Genomic DNA, 10,468 nt, shown 5'->3' with positions numbered 1-10,468 from the left:
CTGGTAAGTGAGAGACACCATGCACAGACGGAAGCGGGGTCGAGCCGCCGGGCACGTCCGTGGGAGACCCTGGGCGTGCTCAGCCTTCAAGAGGTGCAGAGGCACTGCTAGGTCTTCTTGCTCTCCTCCAATAATGTTAAGTCAGTGCTTACGCTCTCCCCTCCACTGTGGTGTTTCTCGCCCATCCAGTGTGGAGTCTGAGCGCAAAATGCTGACACAGTGAAGCCTCTGGCATTGCTGCTTCTCTTGGTGCAGAAGAAAAAGCACATGAATTTGCTGCCAGTTTGTCACCAGGAATGCTTCTGCCCTCACCCTGTTGGTCAGCAAACACTTGCTTCTCAAAAGAAAGGGACGATAGGGCCTTCTGAGCCATGTGGCTTTCCTGGTAGCAGACCCTGGAAGTCTGGTCCCCACCCCGTCCTCATTCGGCCAGTCTGTACTCAGGCCCTGCACAGAAGGGCCCATCTACTGGCCCACAGGCACACTGCGCAGAGGGCTAGGGTCAGACTGCAGAGCCTGCAGAGCCACGGCTTCCAGCAGCAAAAATGGGACTAACGTCAACTAAGGTGCCACTGCTGGGGACTCAGGCTTTCCTAGTAGATGAGGCCTTGGGAAGAGCTCCAGTCTTATTTTCCCTTCAGCCCACCTTCCTTTGGAGTCTAAGTGAGAACACTCTTGTAGGCTTAAGCCCCCCTACTGGAACAAGCTTCAATAAGCACACCTAGGCCTGGCATTCTGCCTTTGTGGTCCACCTCAGTTCGAACTCCCGAATGGGCCCTAAGTCACTTAGCAACTTCACCACTCATTCCTCTTCATCTTTCTTGAAACAGCAAAGTAAACCTCAGGTCAAAGAGTTCGACAGCAGGCATGATTTAAAGTGATGTATCAAAGAAGCAGGGCACCACTGAACTAGTGAGACACGGTGCCTGATGACAGAGCAAAAGACATGGCAGCTTCCACAGAGCAAAAGTAAAGGCACGAGCCAGGCACAGCTCAGGCCTCCCCTTCCCTTCCATCCTAGCGGTGCTGCAGGAATCACTCCTGTAGTCTGTTCATGCCCACATGCATATTTTATTATCACATAAACAACTCATTCATCATAGAACGTTCTGAAAACACTGAAAAGTATGAAAAAGAAAAAACAAATAAACTCACTATTCAAGTCAACCTGTGTTAATTCTGGTGTTTTCTGCCAATCTTTTCTGTCCATGGGAGTAATACAAAAACAAGAGCATCTATAAAGACACATCCCTGTGGCCCCTGACTTCCGTGCTCAGTACAGTGTGCTTCTTCCCAGATGATTAAACGCCCGTAACTCTGATTTAGACTGGCTGGAGGTGGTCTATAACCAGAACTGGCCCGACCATCTCTTCCCTGAAAGGTGGGCAATTCAGGCTGTTTCCAGTTTTTCACTGTCATAAACGATACCCTTAGGCAGGAAGAGCTCACAAGTCAATTGTTCCCTTTGCTTTGAACTTCTTCGCAGACCGCTCGCTTGACCGCAGCTGGAATTTGCTCCCATAAATGTAGGAAATAAAGCCATCGATCTCCACAGTGAACACACAGTTTAGCTTGGGGATAACTAAAAAAAAGCAAGAGAAAAAGGATGAGGGAAAAAGTCCTGGCAGTAAGTTCACTTTTGTGGAGACTATTATTCCCAAGATGTTTGTATTAGAAAATACAACAAGCTAATAGGAAAAGATAATAAGAAATGGAGGAACCCATAAAGGTAACAGCACCAGGATTAAAGGGGATTATTCTGCCAAAAGGCCAATTTATTCACATTTTAAATATAACTCGGGGCGTCCCTGGTGGCGCAGTGGTTGAGAGTCCGCCTGCCGATGCAGGGGATACGGGTTCGTGCCCTGGTCCGGGAAGATCCCACATGCCACGGAGCGGCTGGGCCCGTGAGCCATGGCCGCTGAGCCTGCACGTCCGGAGCCTGTGCTCCGCAACGGGAGAGGCCCGCGCACTGCAAAAAAAAAAAATATAGAGAAAAAAAAAAAAATATATATATATATATATATATATATATATAACTCAACACCTAGTTTTCTGGGTCAAAGGCTATGAACCAAACTCCCAAAACCAGAAACCCCCAGAAAAACTGCCAGAAACAGGTCTTGCCGCATAACTTTCAGATGGACTCATGGCTTTATGCTCACTGGGGAAACTTGTACACCACTTTCTGAGGTCTAAAATGAGAGCAGAAGAATATAGAGGGGAATGGAACAAAGCAACAAGAAAACCAAGCTTCAAAAAATTAAAGGAACAAAAACCTCCCACTGTGGTTTTCAAATCTCTGGATTCATGGGCAAGGAGGGGGTGTGGAAATCCTGACAGACCGGCTGCTCGTCTCTGCCAGAGCAGTGAGCTCTAGCACACCAGGCGGATAAGCTTGCACTTGCTTCCCTGGAACCCAGAGAATCACCACCAAAGGCGCTGGCTCTGGGAACTCCAGGGGCAGGTGCTTCGTCCCTGCTATCTGTCTAGCTGCAATCCTCTGGGAGGCAGCAGCCTTTGGGCAGGTGGAGGGTCCCAGTCCTGGAAATAGACCCAGGTGTCTGGAGGCACAGCCAAGCAGCCCTTCCTTCCCTTGATCACATCTGGCCAAAGCTGCTGGCTGGGCTCATGAGTACCTCAGGGAGAGCCTTGGGTGCTGGGATGGTCTCTGCAGGCTTGGAATGTAAGGTCAGCAGGTACCTACAATCTGTGCTGACTTGAAAGGCCAAACTGAGCTTTAGAGTCATGAGGAAAGGGCCGACAAATCGGCTGCGGAGGCCACAGCCCACGGCGATCCAGTTACGTACCTTTCAGGCGGTCTTCTTTAGTGATAATTTTGAAAATGTGCTTTGTTTCCTGTAGAAGGATTCCTGTAATGCCCACATAGGAGGGGCATTTGGATTTTGTAACTGCAAAGGAAAAGGGTGGTTCAGGGCTCAGGCCTCTGTGGTGTTAGGGGAGCCACAGGCAGCCAGGCCTGCAGGGGCTGTGGGTTCTGGTCCCAACCTTGAGCCAGCAGAGGAAGAAAGACCACCCACAGGGGCAGGGTGAGGTGGAGGCTCCTTGGCTGGGCAGGGACCAAGTGGGATGAGAACCTAGGCTTCCCAATCCCTTGGCGGTGGCTTAATAGCCTCTGTGCTATGATAAGGTGTCCTTTGGAAGGCCTGCTGCCACAGGGGTCCCGGGCAGAATTCTGGAGCCAAGAGGTCACACGTGTATCTAGCACCACCAAGGCCCACAGTCGGGTTGCTCTGGCAGGGCCAAGTCTCACTTACAGGACCTGAATGAACGCCTGTTCATCATGGTCTTCCCAGAACCTCCTGAACTCTGGACAGAATGGGAGCCCACTACAGGCCACCCAGCAGTGAGCTGCCACCACAGGCAGTAGGCCTCTCACCTCCCCCAACCTATCCCCCAAGGTACTCAGTACAAATTCACTGAACACGTACTATGTGTCTGGCAGTGTCCTAGGTAGGTGGTGGGCACAGTCGTAAGCCCTGCTCTCACAGAGCTGCTGTTCCAATAGGGGGAGGGGTAATGTGTACCAAACCAGACAACTGTATTTTCTGATAGTGATGAGTGCTATGAAAAAAACAAGGGCAGGGTAATGGGGTGGGGGGTCATCTTTAGCTATGGTAGACCCTTGGGAAGTGACATCTGAGTAGGGACCTGAATAATGAGAAAGAATCAGTCCCTGAGCACACAGAACTCTCTGGGTAGAGGGAAGAAGCAAATGCTAAGACCCTGCGGCAGGGCCAGGCCTGGTGAGAAGCAGAAAGCAGGCCAGTATGGTTAGACCTGGTGCCCAAGGAGGTTGGACAGGCTGTTTAGAATACAGTAAGGAAGCTGAAGGGACACAACCTGATTTCTGTTGTAGAATCTTCACTCTGGCTGCCTGGTCAGGGGAGGAGCAGTGTATCAGCAGGGAGAGGGTTAAGCAGCTTTGCAGTAATCCAGGGGAGACGGTGGTGGCTTAGATTTGGGTGTTAGGACGTGCTAATGGGTTGGAGGTAAGCAATTAGGAAAGAAGAAATGTGGATACCTCCTAGGTTTTTGGCTTGAACAACCAGGGTAAATAGTGGTACTATATTAGTGGCATTCAGTAGTACTCAGTGTTATCACTAAAGGTGATTCTCAGTGGCAACTTAGATGATGAAGGCCAGCGGAGGGGCTGATCTGAGGAGAGGCCCAGAGTTCTGTTTTGGATAAGTAAAGTTTACAATGTCTACTGCACGTCTGGGTGGCTATGTCCAGTAGACAGCTGAATTCAAGGAGTTCAAGGGTAAGGTCTGTGCTGGAGATGAAAACTTGGGAACTGTTGGTCCACAGCCGACATTTAACACCATGGGGCTGTTCAAGATACCAGGCTGTGGGTGAGTGCCAGCAGCTGTTGTGTCCTTTGGGATACCAGCAGGGGTCTTCTGTGTGGAGAAGGTACACGGAGGCCATTTAGAGTATCCAACAAGTGGCCAGAATTGGCTAAGACAGCTATAGTCATCGTCTACCCTAAGTGCTGTGATGTAGGGTTATCCACATAGCAAGGAATTGTCACTGAATGATGGCTTGGGCAGCCAGATGATGTGCTCTTAGGCAAATTACCTGAAACAATAGCGCCATGAAGATCTGCCTTTAAAAGCTTGGCCTGAATCATCTGTGGCTGCCTACGAGGTAAACAAAAGCCCATAATGTATACCATTATAATGAATTCTGAAAGAAGTAAACAGGTCTACAAACTTCTGCAGCCAGGCAATGCTGATAGCAGGCTCCGAAAGCTGCATTTACAATGATCCTAAGACTTGGGTTCTGCCTCAAAGGGCAAGGCTTCAGAATTGTAACTCACATGTCTGGTTTGAGACCATTGCACAGATCCCGGATGTACTGTTTCCAGAGTTCATGTAGAGGGAGAAAAAGACTGTATCTGTGGCAAAGTCAGATAGAGGTAAAACGTTAGGCAATGTGAGCTTGGGATTATAACATCCAAAGAGCACAGAGCTTGGCTTGATGCCAAGGACCATGACCTGGATCACTGCGGCCTGTTCTACTCCCGATAACCACACTAAAATCCAGTACTTTCACCTCTCAAACCTTAGTTTCCTCACTGGTAGAACCCTCTCAAAGCTAAGTTTTTGCTAATGAGAAGAGGAAGGCGTTGCCTTCCTTTGCCCCTTCATCCTTCCTGCTGGTTAGATGCAGGCATGACAGCTGGAGCTCAAGCAGACATCTCAGACCATGAAGTAACACCTACAAATGGTGAAGCAGCAAGGATGCACCCAGGGCTACACTCCTCGTTGTCTGATGGCCGTGGAACTGCCTACCACACCAGCCCAGGATGGTGTTCATCTAGACTTCTTTTCACAAGAGAAATAAACTTCCATCTTATTTAAGCCACTGCTATTTTGAGGTTTTCTGTTACAGGAAGCTGAACCCAGTAAGCCCTCAGTAAACAGGAGTTGCTGGTTGTCATAAGTCCCTGTGCAAGGTGACAGGGTCTGTCTGGAGGATGAGTGAGAAGTGGCGAGGTGAAGAAGAGGGAGCAGGTGAGACGACCCCAAACGGGTCTTCCTAGCACTTCACGGGGAGTCCATTTAACGAAGCTACTGGTTAGAGAAATGAGAACCTCAGGCTCAAACCCAAAGTGGACTCTATTGATGGGGACATGGGTGAGGCACACCAGGGGCAGGCAGCAGTCCCTTCCTCCTCCCAAAGCCCAGCTGATTTTGTGAGAGGGGCCATGAACAAAGTGACAGACTCTATCTTATGGGATGTGGGAGGCTATCTGGTTACAGATCTTGGAGCAAAAGCATATGAACAGTCCTAAGACATGCAAACGCAGAACCGTGGCCAAGGAGGGATGAAGTGTCAGCTGGAGGGAGGAACTTGTTCTCCCACAGAGAGTGATGTGTCTCTTTCAGGAAACTTCTGAAACATATGGGCAGCACGTTCTTTGGCAATAAGACCTCAATGGGTGATTCTGTCTAGTGCTATTAGAAGCTACAAAGAGATATATGTTAAGAAATATCAGTTTCTCTTTTTCTAAGAAAACTGAAAGACAGTCTGTTGCCCATGGCTTATGGCACTGGTCTTATTAGTTAAGGATAGGACAGAAGCCAAGCAGAAAAGCCAAACCCAGTCCGAATTGGTAAAGGAAGCCTGCCCCCTTGTGGCAGAAGTGGGAGAGGCTCTCTTCGCTTAAGCAGAGCAGGGGCTACCTAGCTTCCCAAGTCCATACTCAACACAAGGAAGATTAAGTCTCTGGGGTGGAAAGGCAGGAAAGGCTTGCCATACCTCTGTTGCTCTGGATTAATGTCAAAGAGCCGCAGCTCCCTCCTCTGCTTGGCAGAGAGGCCTTTAGATTTCTTTTTCTTTTCCTTCTGCTTCCGGTGAGTGAAGTACTCCAGAACAACGGCCTTGCGTTGCAGGTGGTCCTCCTGGGCTTGTCGGCTCATGCGGGGCATGCTCCGCTTCAGGAAGGCCCTCACAAAGGCCTCGGCCCGCTGGGTTCCTGGGTGCTGCATGAGGACAAGATGGTGTGGTGCTCACAGCTCTGGTTGGGGCTACCCAGACCCCCACGCCCTCCCACACACCGCTGCAACAGCAGATGGGCCGCCTTCACTGACCCACCTATCTACCCACTGAGGCTCACACAGCCTCTCATCTGCTGCATGTTCGCTACCCCCAGCTGGGCAGATGTGAAAGTCATTCAAATGCCAATTCGTAACTGCCACACAAAACAGTCATGTCAAACTCCAACCTCCTACCCTGCTCTCTGAGGTTATTCTGAGGATAAAAACAAAACAAAAAACAACAATAAAAAAATTAAAGCAAAACAAACAAAAAAAACATTACCTTTGGAAAAAAAGACTTCTCTCATCCTTGAGAAATGTATGACAATGGTATTTAAACTGTCATGATCAGATGAAGGCAAGCTCAGAGTAGAGCCAGGCTACGGCCTTGAAGGAAATGACCCCAACACTAGGAACAACGGCATAACCAAGCACTCCAGGGTGGGCCCAGCCACAGCAGGTAGGGATTTTGACATTGCGGCCATATCGTAATACTCTTTACTTGAGTTTCCAGCCTGTGGATGCAGCATGGTTATTTTCCTGGTCTGCTCTGGCATCACTTGAGGAAATAAACTGTCAGCGTATCTTAGCCCCATGTGCTCACTCTTTTCCACACAGAACAGAGCATCACATGACTGTGACCGAGCACCTGCACTTAGAGAGGACTTCTGGGCAAAGTAACTATCATAAATTGTGTGTAATTCTTGAAAGAACAAGCATCACTGTCTCTCAAGTTGGAGTTCCACCAGTCTATTCCTCATTCTGATGCTTTGCCCTCATGTTTGCCACAGCCCTGGGGAGCACGGTCTACTGAGGTCCTCCCTCTTGACGGGGCCATTTCCTGGACCTTTGTTGCACTAACTGGCCTGCAAACACCTTGCGGCTAATGTGTCAATAGTAATCAAGCTCTCATTTCATGGGCAGAAGCAGGCACGTGGATGGGTGGGAGGTGGGGATAAAGATGTGATACACACGCTCTTCATGGTAGCCCATGGTAAGGAGGGAAGTCAGCTTCAGCTTTGTACTTTTAAAAAGTAAAAATTCATTATTATCAGTATTATTACTGTAAGAGGACATGTGAGTCTTTAAATACCTAAGTGGCCCATCTTTCATAGAGAAGCCAAATTAAGGTGTATCAGTCTTTCAAAATCTTGATTTCAAAAGCAACTCCCTCATTATGAGTCACCAGTGAAGCTTCTGCCAAACTGACAAAGAATCTTTGTAGCACCCAGATATGAACCATCAATTACACTTATGAAATGTGATCTGACTGCCCTCTTCAGGAGTGAAAGGGGCACAGTAACAAGGTCAAATGACAGTGCTTGCCATGGCAGGTGTCAGGTGAGCATAGCCTAGTGTCCCCTACACAGTGGGAGATGACACAGATCAAGAAATCCCAGTTAACCAAACTTGACTCTGGTATAGTGGGAAAGGAGGCCAGCAGAACAACAAACCTTGATTAAGCCTAACATGTCTGCTGGAAACGTGAGGAGTGAAATGTGGGAAAGGACATCTAAAACAGCACTAACGGTTAAGAAGCCACTGAGCCATCTTTGTCATCACCTCTGTTGCTCCCAGACCTCCTGCCAAGCACTGTACCTGAATGTCGAACTCTTTTGCATCTTTCTGAGAAAAGGCATGGTAGATCACACCTGGGGGATTTAAAGAAAACAAACACGAAATGATCAACTCTGTTGGCTATGGCTATAAGACCTAAGACTTTTATAACTATGAAAATAACTATGCTTATTCAGAGACAGAAGATGGGGGTAGTACAATGAGCACAGCTTCAAAGCTTTCTTGGATGCCTCTTGCCCTACCCTCCAGCCACACCCGTGCTAGAAGTTCCAATGGTGTGCCTTAAAATAGTGCTTCTCAAACATGAATGTGTGTCAGAATCTCCGGGAACTTATTAAAATGTAGATTCTTGGGCCCCACTCTCAGATCCTGCATTCCTAACAAGTTCTCAGATGATACTGAAGCTCAGCAGACAATACTTAGAGTTGCCCTGGTTTAAAATACCACAGGTTAGGAGCCTGAGCAGTTGCTCTAGAAGTCTAATGATGTAAATCATTTAAAAGTTATGTGACAGGGCTTTCCAGGACGAAGACAGTTGGAACTATTACATTTTGTTTACTGTTAGATGTTTAAAAAAGACTCTTCACATTTTAATATCTACGAAACTGAGATGTATTATACAATTAATGGTGTCCTAAACTGATAAAATACAGATCTTTCTTCAAGCTCAAAATACACATTGCTCAATGTGGTTTTAACCTTTAAAAACTCACACTCCCGTTTCTTAATTTGTCTGAAAAAGAAAACCATGGCATTGGGGACAGAATATGGGTGTGAATGGGATAAGAATGAGACAAAGGCCTGGTTTAAGGGCCAAAACACTAGAAAATTTGGTTCATGCTCTATAAATTCCATCCCAGCTCTACTGTGCTTCCCTGAGTTCATTTGAACCAGCAAACCAAAGTGGTTACAAGTTTTATATAGAGTCTGGTTCTCTCTCAGATGGAAGATAGGGATTAAAACCTCTCTGTAGAGAGCAACTTGCAGGGCCTGGACCCCAGGAATGACTCTGTACCTGTCACAGGTGCCTTGCATTAGACCCAGAAGTCTTTTTTTCCTATAACAATAGACATCTAACAGTTATTGAGCCCTCATTGTTTGCCATGCCCCTGATTAAAAGCTACATATATTTTATCTCATTATACTTTCTGAAAAATCCTTTAAAGGAGTTATTATTCCTATTATGCACTGAGAAAACTGAAGTTAAAATATGCTGTGACACTTAACTTGATCACATAGGTAGGGAGTGGCAGAGGTGGAACTTAAAATCCAGTTTTAACGGTGTCATGCCCCTGCCTCTAAATGCCCTGGGTGCTTGCTCCCCTCCTCGGCACACCTCTGCTCAACTCTCAAAGCTTTGGGCTAGTGGTATCAATCCCCAGCACGCTCCCTGCGCTTTACACCAGACAAGGGTGATTCACAGAATAGCAGGCTGGGCAGGCATCATTATCAGTACCTTACAAAAGGGGAAACCGGGCTGCAGAGAGGAACAGGGCCTTGACCACGCCAAGAGAGAGATACTGGCCAAGTCGCACCAAGGCCTTGGGCCGACCTCTAGCACCACTCACTCACTACTGAGCAGCCCCCGGAGAGAACCTGCCTCCAGCTCTGACATAGTTCAGAGACTAGGCAGGCCAACCGGGACTCCGGGCCACAGTTACACTTAGGTAAGGCGGGACAATTTCCACAGCAGATCCGTTCGGACTCCGCCGCGACCCTTTTCACCCACCAGTATCTACACCTAGTCTCCGACTCTTTAACATCCCACCCCTCTCCAATTTCGTGACCCTCAACACGGCTTACTGTTCATTCTCGGACCGCTTCCGGTGCGCTCTGTTGACGTCTTCTTCAGGCGTCGCTCACTCTTTACCTCTCTCTACTTTCTTCAGCAGCCCTCGACCACCACAGGCTCTCTCGTCAAAGTTTGTGGTGGACAGGTTCCTTCTGCCCGAAGTCGCGCGGTAAGCTAAGCTGAGAGACTGACACGCCCCTACCGGGATCAGGAGCCACAAGCTCCAAACTCGAGGATGGCGCCGTCCGTGACGTCACCGACGAGCGCCGACTTAGGGTGGCGCATGCGCCTCGGAGCGGACTGCGCATGCGCCTCGGAGCGGACTCCGCAGCGCGTAGAATTACTGCGGGCTCTGAAACTGTCTGTCTTTGGTGGGGCTCTCTCAGTGTGTGTTTTGTAGGCGAGGGAAGGCCAGAAGCAGTAGGGTTGGAGTTGGGGAGTGTGGAATGCATGTGAAGGCCCGGAATAGAGCGAGGCGAGTCGACTTGGAGAGGACAGAGGGAGGTTGGGGACCAGGGGAGGGTGGACATGG

The 10,468-nt window shown here is 48.7% G+C and overlaps 1 protein-coding gene across 2 annotated transcripts; it reads right to left on the bottom strand.

Moving 5' to 3' along the window:
• Positions 1–1,053: 1,053 nt before the first annotated feature.
• Positions 1,054–10,188, bottom strand: POP4 (POP4 homolog, ribonuclease P/MRP subunit). Of its 2 annotated transcripts, XM_029213424.1 has the most exons (7): positions 9,948–10,188; positions 8,166–8,218; positions 6,289–6,512; positions 4,844–4,921; positions 4,603–4,664; positions 2,811–2,912; positions 1,057–1,582 (listed from the first exon to the last, which is right to left on the bottom strand). In XM_029213424.1, the coding sequence occupies exons 1-7, from the start codon at positions 9,952–9,954 to the stop codon at positions 1,446–1,448; spliced, it is 663 nt and encodes a 220-aa protein (XP_029069257.1). In that variant the 5' UTR covers positions 9,955–10,188; the 3' UTR covers positions 1,057–1,445. The 2 variants fall into 2 exon arrangements, with proteins under 2 accessions (XP_029069258.1, XP_029069257.1); XM_029213425.1 differs by lacking the exons at positions 8,166–8,218; positions 9,948–10,188 and adding an exon at positions 6,625–7,683 and having other exon boundaries at positions 1,054–1,582.
• Between the last annotated feature and the right edge of the window lie 280 nt (positions 10,189–10,468).

The sequence above is a fragment of the Monodon monoceros genome, unplaced genomic scaffold (assembly GCF_005190385.1).
Source record: "Monodon monoceros isolate NGI ecotype Baffin Bay Population unplaced genomic scaffold, NGI_Narwhal_1 Super_Scaffold_10, whole genome shotgun sequence".
NCBI lineage: Eukaryota > Metazoa > Chordata > Mammalia > Artiodactyla > Monodontidae > Monodon > Monodon monoceros.
This window is presented reverse-complemented; position numbering and strand designations above follow the sequence as displayed.

What these genes read in the sequence shown, in the direction of transcription:
- POP4 (XM_029213424.1), bottom strand. An exon ending in ATTAATCCAGAGCAACAGAG is followed by an intron (nt 4,922 to 6,288) that starts GTATGGCAAGCC and finishes ACTTTGCCACAG; the next exon opens with ATACAGTCTTTTTCTCCCTC. An exon ending in AATGGTCTCAAACCAGACAT is followed by an intron (nt 4,665 to 4,843) that starts GTGAGTTACAAT and finishes TTTACCTCGTAG; the next exon opens with GCAGCCACAGATGATTCAGG.